The sequence below is a fragment of the Pan paniscus genome, chromosome 2 (assembly GCF_029289425.2).
Source record: "Pan paniscus chromosome 2, NHGRI_mPanPan1-v2.0_pri, whole genome shotgun sequence".
Lineage (NCBI taxonomy): Eukaryota > Metazoa > Chordata > Mammalia > Primates > Hominidae > Pan > Pan paniscus.
The window spans coordinates 50,310,113-50,327,962 of record NC_085926.1 but is presented as its reverse complement, the minus strand read 5'-3'; the positions used below and the strand labels follow the sequence as shown (position 1 = coordinate 50,327,962).

The following is a 17,850-nucleotide window of genomic DNA, read 5'->3' as shown; positions in this document are numbered from 1 at the left end:
GTGCCGGTTAATTACAAAAAAAAAAAAAAAAAAAAAAAATCGTCCTGATGCGGTGACTCACCTGTAGCCCCAGCTACTCAGGAGGCTGAAGTGGGGGGATCATTTGAGGCCACGAGTTGGAGGCTACATTTAGCTGTGATCCCATCACTGCACCCCAGCCTGGGTGACAGAGCAAGACCCCATCTCAATAATAATAATAATAATAATAATAAATAAACCTAGAAAGAAGCAGATGTAGCCAGGCGCGGTGGCTCATGCCTATAATCCCAGCACTTTGGGAGGCTGAAGCGGGCAGATCACCTGAGGTCAGATGTTCAAAAACAGCCTGGCCAACATAGTGAAACCCCATCTCCACTAAAAAAAATACAAAAAATTAGCCAGGTGTGGTGGTGCGCACCTGTAATCCCAGCTACTCAGGAAGCTGAGGCAGGAGAATCACTTGAACCTGGGAGGCAGAGGTTGCAGTGAGCCAAGATCATGCCACTGCACTCCAGCCTAGGTGACAGGAGACTCAATTTCAAAAAAAGAAAGATGTGATCAAGAGTGAGTTGGGTTGGAGGCAGGGACTGCTCTGGATTAAATGGCCAAGAAAGGCCATGCTGAGGTGTAAACTGAGCCCTGAAGGAAAAGTATTCCAGGCAAAGTGCAAAACTCTGAGGTGAAAACCTCTTTGGAATGTATGAGGGAGGTTCAGGGAAGCAAGGAGGAGAGGAAAGAATCCAAGTCCCGAGGTACAGGAGAGGGCAAGAAGTAGATCTTGCAGAGCTGCTAGTAAGCGGCATCCCACCTAACATTTTGAGGGCCAGAGGTAGCCACAGAACCCCTCTCATGCAAGGGAGTAATGTCTATACGCTTTTTTTTTTTTTTTGAGACAGTCTCCCTTTGTCGTCCAGGCTGGAGTGCGGTGGTGCAATCTTGCCTCACTGCAAACTCCACCTCCTGTGCTCAAGCGATTCTCCTGCCTCAGTCTCCCAAGTAGCTGGGACTACAGGTGTGTGCTACCACACCTGTCTAATTTTTGTACTTTTAGTAGAGACAGGGTTTCACCATGTTGCCCAGGCTGGTCTCAAACTCCTGACCTCAAGTGATCCGCCTGCCTCGGCCTCCCAAAGTGCTGAGATTACAGGTGTCAGCCACCGCGCCCGGCCTGATATACACTTTTAAGGCTCCGGGCTGTCCATGAGGATCAAGCGTGGAAGTAGATCTACAGAAAAGGCTGCCGCAGTTCACCCATGACAGGTGATGACAGTCTGGACATAGGGAGGATGGAGAGAAGTCGTGCGCCCTGGCAGTATTTCAGGAGCCAACTAGTGGAGCCAGGACGCGAGAAATAGAGGAACCAAGAAGCCATAAGGAGGAGGAAGAGCAGCGGGTAGGTCAAGATGCCACAGCCGCAGGAGGGGCTGTTGGGGTCGGGGTTACCCCCATCCCTGTGCAGGCGGACTTGGCGTCCGAGGACAGAGTCCAGACCACAAGGATCTGGAGCTCAGGAGAGACTCGTGGGCCACAGCCCGAGAAAGCGCTGGGAATCCAAATACTATGGCGATTGGCAGCCGCGTAGGCGAGGCGGGCTAGAGACCCGCCCGGATTTAGGCGCGAGCCACCTCCAGGGGCGGGGCCCAGGCCGCACTGCGCAGGCGCGGCTAACCCGTTTCCATGGCTGCGAGAACTGACGCTCCCCAACCGTCCCACAACTGTCCTGTCCCAGACTTTGGCACCGTCGGGGTCCGTCGTCCCCGAATGTGTCAGCATCCCCACCCCGGCTGCTGCCCAGGATCCGCCGGACCCCGGCCTCGATATGGGAGACCTGGAACTGCTGCTGCCCGGGGAAGCTGAAGTGCTGGTGCGGGGTCTGCGCAGCTTCCCGCTACGCGAGATGGGCTCCGAAGGGTGAGGCACCCGGGTCAGGCGGAGTCCCGGAGTCATTGTCCTTGAGTGGGGGAGCTGGGGCCTGACTCGGGGGAGGGGCTGCCCAGTGTGGAGGGGCTCCCAAATGGGGGAGCAGAGCGTTCCGAGACAGGAGTATTACTGCTCCTGAGCCCCCTGTGTCCCCTCAGGATCAGGTTAGGCTTCAGTAGGATCCAGCCCCCATCCCCACTCCTAATGCACACACGTGGACGCACATGCACTCACCCTCTGAGGCAGGTGGAACCAGCAGCATGAGAACCTGGAGAAGCTGAACATGCAAGCCATCCTCGATGCCACAGTCAGCCAGGGCGAGCCCATTCAGGAGCTGCTGGTCACCCATGGGAAGGTACCCCGAGGTCACAGGCAGGGTTCCTGCCTTCCCCCATACCTCACCTACTCTACCCCTCAGGAGTCCCCTGTGTGCCCTTCCCTTCTGGCCTGGTACACCTGTTCTCCCTGAAGGGCAAAGAGGAATGTGTTACATGTTTCATTTTGTATCCCTATTGGACAGGACTCTGGCACACCAGGCTGGTTGCAGGGCATGAGTTGATTAGGGAGAAAGCTGTAGGTCCTAGAACAGCTTAGGCTTCGAGGGGAAGGCCCAAATGCTAAAGGCATCTGTGAATTGACTGTAAGGCTGGTGGTGGGGAAGGGGTGGGGAGGGGTTGGGGAGCGCGGGAGGGAGGGGAGATAACCTAACTGGAGGTGGAACTTCGGCATGGAAGGAGGCAGCCTTCCCAACATGAAAGGGGGAAGTTAGAAACCAGGGAGATGCCTGGCTGGAACATGGACCAGGGAGTGTCACCAGCAGATGACCTGAGATATCAATTGACCAAAAAAAAAAAAAAAAAAAAAAGCCGGGCATGGTAGCTCATGCCTGTTATCCCAGCATTTTGGGAGGCCAAGACGGGTGGATCATCTGAGGTCAGGAGTTCAAGGCCAGCCTGGCCAACATGGTGAAACCCCGCCTCTACTAAAAATACAAAAATTTGCAGAGCATGGTGGTGCACACCTGTAATCCCAGCTACTCAGGAGGCTGAGGCAGGAGAATCGCTTGAACCTGGGAGGCAGAGGTTACAGAGAGCCAAGATCATGCCACTGCACTCCAGCCTGGGTGACAAGAGTGAAACTCCGTCTCAAAAAAAAAAAAAAAAAAAAAAAGAAAGGTCCTTTGCAAAAGAAAGATGGAACTCATACTAGGGGATAGGATAGGAACAGGGCACTGTGAAGGGTCCTGAGTAGGAGTGAGGCCAAGGCACACAAGAGCTTTGGAGGACCACAGACAGGGACTAGAGGGAGGGCATGAGGAGAAGGGCTGGCTTGAAAGGGATGCCTGAATGGGCGGGCAGAGGATAAGGGTGCAGGTGCAGGCAGGGCAAGGCAGTCTGGGAACTGGGCAGGAGCCAGTCACATAAGCATGAGGGACATCCACAGAGGTGTTGGGAGCAGCTGGTAATGAAGGTCCAAGGTGCAACAGAGAAGTCAGGAAGGATACTCATGGGGTCTGGAATAGTTTAGGGGCCCAGCAGTGTTTGGGGATATCTGGGTTGAGCTGAGCCGGGGATGGGAGGGTTGCCAGGCAAAGGTAGGCCCATCTCATCCCTGTCCTTTACCCTACCCTTCAAAGGTCCCAACACTGGTGGAGGAGCTTATCGCAGTGGAGATGTGGAAGCAGAAGGTGTTCCCTGTGCTCTGCAGGGTGGAGGACTTCAAGCCCCAGAACACCTTCCCCATCTACATGGTGGTGAGCTGGGCCCCTGGTTCATACCTCTTCTCACTCCTTCAGAGGGCTCTGGACCGGGGAGGAGAGCTGGTAGCCCCTATCCCTTCCTCAGGCCCTGTCCTTCTCTTTGTCTGACAGGTGCACCACGAGGCCTCCATCATCAACCTCTTGGAGACAGTGTTCTTCCACAAGGTGAGGGACTATCTCTGCCCATGGGCCACAGTTCCGGGTCAGGGCCTGGCAGGAAGGGAGATTGTGTCTGTGTGGGGAAGGCATCAGACACAGAAAGTTTCCCTCCCCCTTTTCCCAGGAGGTGTGTGAGTCAGCAGAAGACACTGTCTTGGACTTGGTAGACTATTGCCACCGCAAACTGACCCTGCTGGTGGCCCAGAGTGGCTGTGGTGGCCCCCCTGAGGGGGAGGGATCCCAGGACAGCAACCCCATGCAGGTGGGTTGAGGTTACCTAGGGTTGTGAAAGCCTAGGTCTGGGTTCCCCAAGGCCTGCGCAGGTGAGGGTGGCCCAGCGTGAACACTGTGTGACCTCCCAGGAGCTGCAGAAGCAGGCAGAGCTGATGGAATTTGAGATTGCACTGAAGGCCCTCTCAGTACTACGCTACATCACAGACTGTGTGGACAGGTGAGCAGTCCGACTGGGCCTGGGCCTACTGTGGAGGGCTGGAAGACCGGGCCTGTAGCCTGCCTCTACTCACCTCCTTCACAACGTCCCTGCCCCTAGCCTCTCTCTCAGCACCTTGAGCCGTATGCTTAGCACACACAACCTGCCCTGCCTCCTGGTGGAACTGCTGGAGCATAGTCCCTGGAGCCGGCGGGAAGGAGGTAGGGTCCTCCCCCACCAGCCTAAGCCCCAGGCTACTGCTTCAGGGTATCTTTTTGATAGAGGGGGGCAGCTTGCACACACGAAGACAAACCCTGTCCCCAAGCCCACTGAGGATACCAGGATGCCTCAGCCAAGGTTGGCCTAAACCTGAGCTCTGCAGCAGGCCAGGCCCATGTGTCCACTACTGAGGCTCACCCTGCTCTGGGGTCAGCAGCACTATAGCCTGGGCAAGTCCTGCGGCCCAGGTTCTCCCATTCCCAGGCAGTGGTCAGTCTCCCAGCCCCCACAGCTGGCTCACTTGAAGAGAATTCAACGTCTGCACCCAGTGTGCTGGTTCCTCTCCCCAGGCAAGCTGCAGCAGTTCGAGGGCAGCCGTTGGCATACTGTGGCCCCCTCAGAGCAGCAAAAGCTGAGCAAGTTGGACGGGCAAGTGTGGATCGCCCTGTACAACCTGCTGCTAAGCCCTGAGGCTCAGGCGCGCTACTGCCTCACAAGTTTTGCCAAGGGACGGCTACTCAAGGTCAGACTCCCTCCGCACCAGCCCCCACAGCCCCAGTACCGCCCTCCCCATCCTACCCCAACTGCGTCCCTGCTGTTTATCTTTGCCCACCCACCTCAACCCCAGTGCTCTTTTCAGTCCTTGGGCCTCAGGTGACACACCAGCTAGTGGGACATGGGCCCCCACAGGCATGCTCAGCCCAACCCAGCCCCTTCCTTTTCCTTGGCCCCCTGGCCAGCACCTGCATCACACTGGCCTCCACTGGACACCCTTGCAGCTTCGGGCCTTCCTCACAGACACACTACTGGACCAGCTGCCCAACCTGGCCCACTTGCAGAGTTTCCTGGCCCATCTGACCCTAACTGAAACCCAGCCTCCTAAGAAGGACCTGGTGTTGGAACAGGTAGGCACTGGAAAGTTAGCTGCTCAGGACCACTGTCCCACTTTACCAGCACCTTCCTGCCACTCTCCACTTCTCTCTCCTAGATCCCAGAAATCTGGGAGCGGCTGGAGCGAGAAAACAGAGGCAAGTGGCAGGCAATTGCCAAGCACCAGCTCCAGCATGTGTTCAGCCCCTCAGAGCAGGACCTGCGCCTGCAGGCGCGAAGGTAAGGCCTGTGGAAATGGCAGGGAGGGTGGAGGGGATGCAGGAGGCATGGATGTGGGCGGGGTGCCCCCACCTTCCAGGGCCAGTCAGACCTTCCTGACTTTCCCCCAGGTGGGCTGAGACCTACAGGCTGGATGTGCTAGAGGCAGTGGCTCCAGAGCGGCCCCGCTGTGCTTACTGCAGTGCAGAGGCTTCTAAGCGCTGCTCACGATGCCAGAATGAGTGGTATTGCTGCAGGTGAGGGTATCCTAGAACCTTGGACCTCTAAGCCCTACTCCCACATCCCCCACATGCACTGCCATCCTCAATACCCACCTGCCTGCAGGGAGTGCCAAGTCAAGCACTGGGAAAAGCATGGAAAGACTTGTGTCCTGGCAGCCCAGGGTGACAGAGCCAAATGAGGGCTGCAGTTGCTGAGGGCCGACCACCCATGCCAAGGGAATCCACCCAGAATGCACCCCTGAACCTCAAGATCACGGTCCAGCCTCTGCCGGAGCCCCAGTCTCCGCAGTGGGGAGCAGAGCGGGCGGTAAAGCTGCTGACCGATCTCCCTCCTCCTCCTCACCCCAAGGGAAGGCTCGAGACTTCCTGCCCCACCCAGTGGGTAGGCCAAGTGCGTTGCTTCAGCAAACCGGACCAGGAGGGCGAGGGCCGGATGTGGGGACCCTCTTCCTCTAGCACAGTAAAGCTGGCCTCCAGAAACACGGGTATCTCCGTGTGGTGCTTTGCGGTCGCCGTCGTTGTGGCCGTCCGGGGTGGGGTGTGAGGAGGGGACGAAGGAGGGAAGGAAGGGCAAGGCGGGGGCTCTGCGAGAGCGCGCCCAGCCCCGCCTTCGGGCCCCACAGTCCCTGCACCCAGGTTTCCATTGCGCGGCTCTCCTCAGCTCCTTCCCGCCGCCCAGCCTGGATCCTGGGGGAGGCGCTGAAGTCGGGGCCCGCCCTGTGGCCCCGCCCGGCCCGCGCTTGCTAGTGCCCAAAGCCAGCGAAGCACGGGCCCGACCGGGCCATGTCGGGGGAGCCTGAGCTCATTGAGCTGCGGGAGCTGGCACCCGCTGGGCGCGCTGGGCAGGGCCGCACCCGGCTGGAGCGTGCCAACGCGCTGCGCATCGCGCGGGGCACCGCGTGCAACCCCACACGGCAGCTGGTCCCTGGCCGTGGCCACCGCTTCCAGCCCGCGGGGCCCGCCACGCACACGTGGTGCGACCTCTGTGGCGACTTCATCTGGGGCGTCGTGCGCAAAGGCCTGCAGTGCGCGCGTGAGTAGTGGCCCCGCGCGCCTATGAGAGCGGAAGGGGCAGCCAAGGGGCAGCGTAGTCGCCGCGGGTCAAGTCGCGGCAGAGGGGGTCGGCGGGGATAGCTCCCGAGGACTAGGTCCGTTACTTTCGCCCCATCGCTGAAGAGTGCGCGAAAATGGTTTATCCCTTGTCGCACTCCACTCGTATCTGGGCCACAGATGAGCAGAGGTGGCTGCTTATATGTAAAAATACGCTGATTTTAAGTTTCTTATCTTTAAAATGCCTTGGCTCTTCTTGAGAAAGGGTTTGTGCCTACTGTTCTCGGAGTCCATCTTCCCAGGCTTGCCTCTTCTCAAACTACTCATGACCCCCTCCAGAACCTTTAGGGTGAAGGGAAATTACCACCTATGGGAGGGAGCCTGGAAAAAGTTAGAACCTTTGGTGGGCCCCCTGCAAGCAGGAGTTTTGTTGAGTCTTTATTTAGCAAACACCCTTTTCTGACCCAGTGAATCAGATGCTAAAATATGCACGCAGCCACACACCCAGCAGTCCTTCTGCACCCCTGGGAATCGCCAGCAAGCAAAGGTTGCTCTCCCCTGGGTAGACACCAGCTGGAATCACCAGGGGTGCTTTTACAGTCCTCCCCCCTAGCCTGGATCCCACCGCAGACCTGTTGAATCAACTGCTGGGAGTGGACCCTAGGCATCAGTAAATTTTAAAAACTCCCCAAATTATTGTCACATGGAGTCTGGGTTGAGCATCACTGCTCTGGCCTATTTAGGAACTTGTGGATGGATGGTGTCCCAGGTCTGTGTGTGCATGGAGACCCTCTCATCCGGTACAAGAGGACATCACAAATTCAGCTGGGGGGAGCACAAAGTTGTGACAGAATACAAAGAATGAATAAGGGGCCGAGCGCGGTGACTCATGCCTGTAATCCCAGCACTTCGGAAGGCGGAGGCGGGTGGATCACCTGAGGTCAGGAGTTCAAGACCAGCCTGGCCAACATGGTGAAACCTCATCTCTACTAAAAAATAAAAAAAAATGAGCCGGGCGTGGTGGTGGGTGCCTGTAATCCCAGCTACTCGGGAGGCTGAGGTGGGAGAATTGCTTGAACACAGGAGGCGGAGGTTGCAGTGAGCCGAGATCGTGCCACTGCCCTCCAGCCTTGGCGACAGAGTGAGACTCTGTCTCAAAAAAAAAAAAAAAAGAAAAAAAAAAAAGAACAAGGCTGGGACATTGCAGCGTTCTCAAAGAGAAATAAAGTAGCCATGGAGATAAGAAGCAGGATGATTTGGGCATGTTTATCAGAGGTAGAGACAAGGGAGAAATCAAAGATAAGTTTGGGTTTTTGTCTCCAGTAACTGGGAGCCTAGTGGCCATTTTTGCTGCAAACAGGAAGCTGGGCAAGTGTAGCAGTGAGGCGGAAGAAAAGGGAATTAAATTTTGGCCATGTTCACTTGAAACGTCTTTTAGACATCCCAGTGAAGGTACTGGCACGGAGGATCTAGTCTGAGGGTTTAGGTCAGTGTTTCAGCCGTGGATCTGGGGCAGATGAGTGTAGACAGACCAGGCCAGCGATCAGGACTGAGCCCAGACTTCATCGTGAGATATGGAAGTTGAGTCAGAATCTGCAAAGGAGCTGAGCAGGAGCTGCAGGGGGTAGGAGGAAAACTGGGAGAGTGTAGCCCCTGGGAGTCAAAGGGAGCAAGCTTCAAATGATGCTGAGGGGGTGAGAATGGAGAATGGAACACTGGATTCCATTTAGTAGTACACAGATCGCTGAGGACCCTGTCCCGGGCAGTTTCCTGGAGGAAGAGGCAAGCCTGGCTGGAGTGGGTAGAGGGGAGAGTGAAGGCGAAGGATTAGAGTGTATAGAGACCAGTGTCTTGGTCTGAGGGGAGTAGAGACAGGTGACAACCACAGGGCAGACGTAGGTTAAAGGTGTTTAGTTTTTCCTTCAAGTAAATGGGCAGATGTATTCCATATACGTTCCCAATGAAGGGCCGGGTGCGGTGGCTCACGCCTGTAGTCCCAGCACTTTGGGAGGCCGAGGCGGGTGGATCACCTGAGATCAGGAGTTTGAGACCAGCCTGGCTAACATGGTGAAACCCCGTCTCTACTAAAAATACAAAAATTAGCTGGGCGTGGTGGCGGGCGCCTGTAATCCTAGGTACTCAGGAGGCTGAGGCAGAAGAATCGCTTGAACCCAGGAGGCGGAGGTTGCGGTGAGCCGAAATCGCGCCATTGCACTCCAGCCTGGGTGACAAAAGCAAGACGCAATTTTTTGTTGTTGTTTTTTTAATTGCCAATGAGGAAAGGGGAAGTTCCGCGCTAGGCGATAAAGATCCAACTGTTGAGCAGGCCTCTGCCTGTGGCCTTCCGGCCGGTTTCCAGACGCCCAGGGTGGCCAACATTAGAGTCCGCGTAGCAGTGTGAGGTAACCCACTGAGATAGGTCGGGCCTGCGGAGCCTGGCGAGCAGCGGCCCTCTCCCTGGGGCTTCCCTTCAATCTCCGGGACATTTCCCCGACCTGGGGCTCCTCCGCCTCACGGCCAGGCCTCTCTGCAGATTGCAAGTTCACCTGCCACTACCGCTGCCGCGCGCTCGTCTGCCTGGACTGTTGCGGGCCCCGGGACCTGGGCTGGGAACCCGCGGTGGAGCGGGACACGAACGTGGTGAGCGCGGGGCCGAGGGCGTATGGGAAGGGCGAGGATGGGCAGGCCACAGTGCAGGCATTCTCGAGGGCTGCCTGGGTGCCGCGCGCAAGGAGCGTTCTAATTGCCGATTTCCCGGCGGCAGAGAGAGGCTAATTCTGCGCGGGGGCTGGGAGGGGAGCCTGGATTGCCGGCTCCGCAAGGACTCCACCCGCTGCAAGCGGACCCGGGCCCAGGCTGACCCAGGCTCCGCGCACGCGCACTTCCCGCACCTTCCCGCCCTCGCCTCCGGCCAGAGGCCACTCTTGTGCGCTTGCCCGGACGCTGGCACCCGCCCCCGTTCCCTGTGGTAGGTGGGGTCTGTGAGTGGAGCTGCCGGAGCGATGAGGTCATTCCTGGGGGCGAAGCGTGCGTGTCCCCGCCCCGGCGTTCCTGCCCCAATGAGACAAGAGCTAGATCCCGGCGATCTACGTTTCAGTCTTAACGGTTGCGGCGCGGCTCTGGCCCGGGCGCACGCGCACACTGACACGCGTACACGCACGCACGCGACCGGGGCGGTGGTTGGCGGCTACGGACGCGCGGGACTCGGGGACGGGCGGGTACGGCTATGGGCGAGGCGGAGGCGCCTTCTTTCGAAATGACCTGGAGCAGCACGACGAGCAGTGGCTACTGCAGCCAAGAGGACTCGGACTCGGAGCTCGAGCAGTACTTCACCGCGCGAACCTCGCTAGCGCGCAGGCCGCGCCGGGACCAGGTGGGAGCCAGGGGGTGCCGGCGGGCGGGAGGGGAGGCGGTCGCTGGAGCTCCGCCCTCCCCGGTCCGTTGCCGCGTCCTGGGTCGGTGGGCAGCCCCACCCTCCTGGCTACGTGGCTCCCCGCGGGTCCTGGCCGGGGACCTGCCCGCGGAACCGTGCGTAAGACCCCGATTCCACCGCCTAGATGCAGGGTGCCGGGGCCCCCTTGGTTTCTGTCACAGACAGGTTGAACACGGAAAAAGCAGCTGTGTGGCTTGTGGTAGACCTGAGCCGGGCATTATCCAGCTATGACAAAGCCGACCGAGCAGTCTGGACTAGCACCTCGATTTCCGCGTTCGAATGCTCCTGCTCCCTCCTTGGGGAGACTAGGGGAGGATGTGGAGAGGGAAGAGTCCTCGCCAGGAATTGAGAAGTATGTTTAGGAAAACTTGAGAGGCAGAGAGAGATCCTGCTCCTCCATCTGCACTCCTGTATGGAGCCAGCTGAGCCCTCACCTCTTCCCTGTTCTGGCCTGTCACCAGCTGCTGGAATGTGGAAGATTCTGATCCCTTCCTCTAGGGTGGATCTGGAGAAAGATTTGGGAATAGATAGGAAAGAAGTCTTGTTTTGGACCATAAGCATTCAGGAGCACTTTACCCACAGGAAGGGGGAAAGCTAGATTATAAAATGCCTAAAGAGGTGGAAAAAGAGATCCAGGTTACTAACCCAGGACTGTAAGGTGTCTCGGAACCTCCTTGGTATCCCCATTATCAGAGAACTGTGTGCCAGATGCCATTGGTGTGACCACCAGGCTCAGAGAACCAGGCCTAGGCACCAGGAAAAAGAAACAGGGACTGTGAAACTCAGTATGCCTGGCAGCAATGGGGCGGAAATCCTTATTTAAGTGGATTTGTGAGTGATGCTTCAGATAAAATTTTACAAAATTCCTTACAAAATGGGTGGTGCTCAGCACGCCAAAATCTTAGCCCAGAGCTTGGGTGCAAGGGTTGAGTTGAGTGTAGACCCCTGGGCTTGTCTTCATGTCAGTCAGTCCTGAGCCATTTTCCACTGTGGAAAGGTGGGAAAACCACAAGACACTAACCAATTGAAAAGGAGGGCTAGCCACGGAGGTGCACACCTGTAATCCCAGCTACTTGGGAGGGTGAGGCAGAAGGATCGCTTGAACCTGGGAGGCAGAGGTTGCAGTGAGCCAAGATCGTGCCACTGCACTCCAGCCTGAGTGACAGAGTGAGACTCTGTCTCAAAAATAGAAAAGGAAGCCAAGTACGGTGGCTCACACCTCTAATGCCAATGCTTTGGGAGGCCAAGGCAGGTGGATCATTTGCAATCAGGAATTCGAGGCCAGCCTGGCCAACATGGTGAAACCCTATCTCTACTAAACATACAAAAATTAGCCGGGCATGGTGGTGTGTGACTGTAGTCCCAGCTACTTGGGAGACTGAATCACTTCAACCGGGAGGCAGAGATTGCAGTGAGCCAAGATCGTGCCACTGCACTCCAACCTGGGTGACAGGGTGAGGCTCTGTCTCAAAAAAAAAGAAAGAAGGCTGGGCTTGGTGACTCATGCCTGTAATCTCAGCATTTTGGGAGGCCAAGGCAGGCAGATCGCTTGAGGCCAAGAGTTCGAGACCTGCCAGGCCAACATAGCAAAACCCCGTCTGTACTGAAAATACAAAAAAATTAGCTGGCCATGGTGGTGTGTGCCTGTAATCCCAGCTACTGGGGAGGCTGAGGCAGGAGAATCACTTGAACCCAGAAGACAGAGGTTACAGTGAGTCGAGACTGGGCCACTGCATTCCAGCCTGGATGAGAGAGCAAGACTCTGTCTCAAAAAAAAAAAAAAAAAAGAAAGAATAGGAGGCTGAGAAGTCCCAAGTTATATGTTAAAAAAAAAAAGAAAAAAACATCAGTTTTAGGCCAGGTGCAGTGGCTCACACCTTTAATCCCAGCACTTTGGAAAGCCGAGGCGGGTGGATCATGAGGTCAGGAGTTCAAGACCAGCCTGGCCAAAATGGTGAAACCCCGTCTCGACTAAAAATACAAAAAAATTAGCCAGTTGTGGTGGCAGGCACCTGTAATCCCAGCTACTTGGGAGGCTGAAGGAGAGAATTGCTTGAACCCAGGAGGCAGAGATTGCAATGAGCCAAGATCTCACCACTGCACTCCAGCCTGGAAAACACAGCGAGACTCCGTCTCAAAAAAAAAAAAAAAAAAACCATCAGTTTTTATGGACAGTGGTAGAGTGGAGGGTGGGTCCCTATGGTGCAGAAGGGAAATTCCATGGTCCTGCTGTGCATCCGACTGGGATGGCTGTTGAAATCCTCTTCCAGCAGGCAGCTTTGGAAACAGAAAAAGAAACTCTTCCTCCTTTAGAATCCTGGAAGGGCTGTGCAGTGCCTCTAATCCAAGTCTGTTTTCTGAGTGAAGATAGGGAGGTTCATCACCAGAAGGGAGGGGCTGGAAATGAGGTCACTGCATCCCAGCCCAGGGCTCCTGGGTCATCCAGGAAGGGAAGAAGGAGCAAGCTTTCTGATTGTTAGGTAGGAGCTCAGAGCCATCACAAGAACAAGTTAGCACCATCCCTGTGCCCTCCCTGTTCTGCAAACAAAATGATCTTCCTTCTTGCCCTGGCACTAGAGTCTGTCTGGCATTTCTCCTGCCCCTAGTACTCCTCCCATCTGGGTACTTCTTCCCGTTGGTGTACTGAACAAACACATCCACTGCTTTATTCATAGCCTCCAGCCCTCATTTTCCAGGGCCCACACCATTTGTTTTTACTAACCCGACAAGGTTGCCCACTGTCCCCAATAAGGTTTGTACTGGGGTTTTTACTCCAATGCTCTTCTCCATCCAGGAGACCTTTGGATACTTGGGGAAGAAAATGAGCTTAAGTTCCCACCCCTCCCCCTTTACCTTTTTCCTGTAAGGCCCTGGCCTTAGTTCTTAGCCCCACATCCTTGCTGGCTGCAGAATAGCAGCGGGTTCTGGGTAAGGAGCATTCTGCTAAAACGCTTCACCCTGCTCCCTCATCTGTCCTCTCCATTTGTCCCCATCAGATGGTTTAAGTGCTTAAGGGGACTCCAGGGCGGAGTCAGGGAGAACCCTGGCTCTCCTGGGCTAGGCACAAGATCATTCTACAGGAAACCTTGTGGGAATTCTTCTGGGACAAAGTATTGGTCAGCGCTGAGCTTAGCTGTGTCTGTGACACTCGCATTCTAACTAGGGCCTATCTGACGTCAACAGGAAGTAAGGCTGATGCAATGGGGCCAAGGGAGTCTGGGAGAAGAAAGTCAGTTCAGAGCCCTGGCTGCCCTGTCCCACACTCCACCCTTCCGGCAAGAATCCAGTCCCTAGATGAGGTGGGGAGTGAGTGGTCGAGTTAAAAATCTCTGGGTCGGGTACGATGGTTCACGCCTGTAATCCCAGCACTTTGGGAGGTGAAGGCAGGCGGATCACTTGAGGTCAGGAGTTCAAGACCAACCTGGCCAATGTGGTGAAATCCCATCTCTACTAAAAATACAAAAATTAGCCGGGTGTTTTTGTGGCACGCGCCTGTAGTCCCAGCTACTCGGGAGTCTGAGGCAGGAGAATCGCTTGAACCCAGGAGGCAGAGCTTGCAGTGAGCCAAGATCCAGCCACTGCACTACAGCCTGGGCGACAGAGTGAGGCTTCGTCTCAAAAAAAAAAAAAAATCTTTGGGCCAAATCTCCAGACAGCACGGGCAGGTGCAGAAACCCACCAGGAAGCTGCCTGTGTACCTCTGGCAGATTGGAGCCTGGCCTAAAGCTGCCTTTTATGCAGCTTGGGTCAAGGTTAAACATCATGTCACCGTGATTTTTCTCACTATGTGTGAGACATGGAGAACTGGCTCCAAGTACTACTCTGTCCACTGGTGGCTGGACTACTGATGTGCACCACTCTCCACTCCTCTCACCCTGCAGTGGGTCATGGCCCTGTGCCGGGGCAGAGGAGAAAAATGGGCTGCCTTCTCCAGGACAAACCCTCACTCCAACTCAACTAGGGTGCTGTGATCAGAATGTGCAATTGAGGTGTGATTTTACTGAATTTTTTTTTTTTGAGACCGAGTTTCGCTCTTGTTGCCCAGGCTGGAGTGCAATGGCGCGATCTCAGTTCACTGCAACCTCCACCTCCCGAGTTCGAGCAATTCTCCTGCCTCAGCCTCCTAAGTAGCTGGGATTACAGGCATGTGCCACCACGCCTGGCTAATTTTGTATTTTTAGTAGAGACGGGGTTTCTCCATGTTGGTCAGGCTGGTCTCAAACTCCCGACCTCAGGTGATCCACCCGCCTCGGCCTCCCAAAGTGCTAGAATTACAGGCGTGAGCCAACGTGCCCAGCCTGTTTTTGTTTTTTGTGTTTTGAAGCAGGGTCTCACTCAGTTCCCCAGGCTGGAGTGCAGTGACACGATAATAGCTTACTGTAGCTGCAATCTCCCGGGCTCAAACGATCCTCCCACCTAAGCCTCCTGAACAGTTGGGACTACAGGCACACAACCACACCTGGCTAATTTTTTTTTTTCTTTTTTTAGTAGAGATGAGGTCTTGCTATGTTGCCCAAGCTGGTCTCAAACTCCTGAGGATCAAGTGGTCCTCCTACCTTAGCCTCCCAAAATGCTGGGATTGCAGATGTGAGCCACCACACCCAGCCTGATTTTACTTTAAATGAGAGTCCCTCTTCAGAGTCCCTCAGCTGTTCCTGGCCCCTGGCCATGTGCCTTCAGTTGCCCCTGCTTCTGTGGTATCCTTAAGGCTACATTCAGTGCTGAGGCCCTAGGCAGGCAGCAGAGAGAAGCCAAATGATTCTGTCTTTCCCTTATCCACCCAGAGCATGCAGAACCAGGAGCAGTGGTGGGTTCAGGGTGGGCACCAGCTATGTATATGTACATCAGGGACAGGGGGCCAAAGGCAGTCAGTTTCCAAAGACTGCCCCAGAGGCCATTTTTCAGAGAAGCCCTGGGTTCCTCAAGGGCCCTGTGTCCATGCTGGCCCATCTTGCAGGACGAGCCTGTGGAGTGGGAGACACCTGACCTTTCTCAAGCTGAGATTGAGCAGAAGATCAAGGAGTACAATGCCCAGATCAACAGCAACCTCTTCATGAGCTTGGTGAGTTGACTGCTCAGGAAGGGGGCGTGGGGAGGAGCAGGTACCCAGCTATGTGCCTGATACTCAGAGGGTCACAACTGAGGTTATCTTGGGTGGGCGCAAGCAGTAATTTGTGCATACCCAGCCTAGCCCCAAGTAGACTGACATCTCACCTGGAACCTATTATCAAGGTTTGGTTTCTCTATTTCTTTAGAACAAGGATGGTTCTTACACAGGCTTCATCAAGGTTCAGCTGAAGCTGGTGCGCCCTGTCTCTGTGCCCTCCAGCAAGAAGCCACCCTCCTTGCAGGATGCCCGGCGGGGCCCAGGACGGGGCACAAGTGTCAGGCGCCGCACTTCCTTTTACCTGCCCAAGGATGCTGTCAAGCACCTGCATGTGCTGTCACGCACAAGGGCACGTGAAGTCATTGAGGCCCTGCTGCGAAAGTTCTTGGTGGTGGATGACCCCCGCAAGTTTGCACTCTTTGAGCGCGCTGAGCGTCACGGCCAAGGTGGGCTTCCCACCCCACCCTATGTGAGGGTATATATGCATGCACCTGAGCATGCAGGGGCTGAGCAGCTGGCCCTGTCTCTGATCATTACTTCCCCTTCACAGTGTACTTGCGGAAGCTGTTGGATGATGAGCAGCCCCTGCGGCTGCGGCTCCTGGCAGGGCCCAGTGACAAGGCCCTGAGCTTCGTCCTGAAGGAAAATGACTCTGGGGAGGTGAACGTGCGTACATAGTTCTTAGTTTCTTGGTTGTCACTAGACAGGACTGATGGGCTGTAGCTACAGTAAGGCTTGGAGGAGGAATTGTGCTGGAAGACAAGCCCTGCAAAACAGTTCCAGGAGTGTATAGGCATTGTAACTAAAGCAAAGGCTTCCAGACCACTCATGCCAAAGCCTAGGGTTGTCCCAAGAAGCCAGGAAGAATTGTCTTGGTGCTTTGATCTTTCCTGGTGTGGAAAATCTTCTGGAGATGCAGGAGTCCATCTAATGACATGAGGAGGCCCCCTTCAGACTTTTTACCTGGAAGCTTTCTGGCTCCAAGGTATTAGGCCTGTGGAGTGGAATTAGACTCAGAATATGCCTGACCTGTCCACAGGTAATTGGGGAACATCTGACTTGGTTGTCTCAGTAAGGTGACCGTTTTGTAGGGCCCATCTTCCATACAAACTGCTGTCAGGGATCCTACCAGAGATCATTCAGCCAAGAGCCTGACATCAGAAAGCCCAGTCCTAGCTTGTGTGAACATGAGGTGCTAGTCTTCTCTGGGGAGGGTCTGCTGGCTTGGCCATCCCTTCTGCAGCCTGTACACTCCCCTTTTGCCCCTTGCAGTGGGACGCCTTCAGCATGCCTGAACTACATAACTTCCTGCGTATCCTGCAGCGGGAGGAGGAGGAGCACCTCCGCCAGATCCTGCAGAAGTACTCCTATTGCCGCCAGAAGATCCAAGAGGCCCTGCACGCCTGCCCCCTTGGGTGACCTCTTGTACCCCCAGGTGGAAGGCAGAGAGCAGGCAGCACCAAGTGCGTGCCGTGTGAGTGTGACAGGGCCAGTGGGGCCTGTGGAATGAGTGTGCATGGAGGCCCTCCTGTGCTGGGGGAATGAGCCCAGAGAACAGCAAAGGAGCTTGCTCCCTGTGTCCACCTGTGGGTGTAGCCAGGTATGGCTCTGCACCCCTCTGCCCTCATTACTGGGCCTTAGTGGGCCAGGGCTGCCCTGAGAAGCTGCTCCAGGCCTGCAGCAGGAGTGGAGCAGACAGAAGTCTCCTCAATTTTTGTCTCAGAAGTGAAAATCTTGGAGATCCTGCAAACAGAACAGGGTCATGTTTGCAGGGGTGACGGCCCTCATCTATGAGGAAAGGTTTTGGATCTTGAATGTGGTCTCAGGATATCCTTATCAGAGCTAAGGGTGGGTGCTCAGAATAAGGCAGGCATTGAGGAAGAGTCTTGGTTTCTCTCTACAGTGCCAACTCCTCACACACACCCTGAGGTCAGGGAGTGCTGGCTCACAGTATAGCATGTGCCTTAATGCCTCATATGAGGAGGATGTCCCTGGGCCAGGGTCTGTGTGAATGTGGGCACTGGCCCAGGTTCATACCTTATTTGCTAATCAAAGCCAGGGTCTCTCCCTCAGGTATTTTTCATGAAGTGCGTGAATGTATGTAATGTGTGGTGGCCTCAGCTGAATGCCTCCTGTGGGGAAAGGGGTTGGGGTGACAGTCATCATCAGGGCCTGGGGCCTGAGAGAATTGGCTGAATAAAGATTTAAAGATCCTCCTGCTGTTGGAATCTTTTATACATATAAAGTTTTTGTAGAGACATGAGTCTCTCTGTGTTGCCCAGGATCCTCCCAACTTGGCCTCCCAAAGTGTTGGGATTACAGGTGTGAGCCACCCTGCCCAGCCTGGACTCTTTATTATTATAGGCGCAGAGCTGCAGTTGCCCCTCATGGTGCCAGAAGTTGCCAAGGGTGATGGACAGGCTCCCAGGTGTCTTGCAAAGTCACCATGGACCAATTTGTGAA

At 55.5% G+C, this 17,850-nt stretch overlaps 2 protein-coding genes across 6 annotated transcripts; both read left to right on the top strand.

Annotated features, from left to right (window-relative positions):
- Positions 1-21: 21 nt before the first annotated feature.
- On the top strand, positions 22-6,830 carry ZMYND10 (zinc finger MYND-type containing 10). 2 transcript variants are annotated; one of them, XM_003818808.4, is made up of 12 exons: positions 22-1,890; positions 2,146-2,254; positions 3,536-3,652; positions 3,770-3,823; positions 3,942-4,079; positions 4,180-4,268; positions 4,368-4,468; positions 4,817-4,989; positions 5,246-5,371; positions 5,455-5,576; positions 5,687-5,812; positions 5,901-6,830. In XM_003818808.4, the coding sequence occupies exons 1-12, from the start codon at positions 1,799-1,801 to the stop codon at positions 5,974-5,976; spliced, it is 1,323 nt and encodes a 440-aa protein (XP_003818856.2). In that variant the 5' UTR covers positions 22-1,798; the 3' UTR covers positions 5,977-6,830. The 2 variants fall into 2 exon arrangements, with proteins under 2 accessions (XP_003818856.2, XP_063458448.1); XM_063602378.1 differs by lacking the exon at positions 2,146-2,254 and having other exon boundaries at positions 5,901-6,274.
- Positions 6,552-17,600, top strand: RASSF1 (Ras association domain family member 1). Of its 4 annotated transcripts, none has more exons than XM_034956537.3 (6): positions 6,552-6,830; positions 9,381-9,487; positions 15,238-15,342; positions 15,536-15,833; positions 15,938-16,053; positions 16,660-17,600. In XM_034956537.3, exons 1-6 carry the CDS (start codon positions 6,581-6,583, stop codon positions 16,804-16,806), a joined length of 1,023 nt encoding a protein of 340 aa, XP_034812428.1. In that variant the 5' UTR covers positions 6,552-6,580; the 3' UTR covers positions 16,807-17,600. The 4 variants fall into 4 exon arrangements, with proteins under 4 accessions (XP_034812428.1, XP_063458452.1, XP_034812430.1 ...); XM_034956539.4 differs by lacking the exon at positions 6,552-6,830 and adding an exon at positions 9,064-9,249; XM_063602382.1 differs by lacking the exon at positions 9,381-9,487 and having other exon boundaries at positions 6,556-6,830.
- The last annotated feature ends 250 nt before the right edge of the window (positions 17,601-17,850 follow it).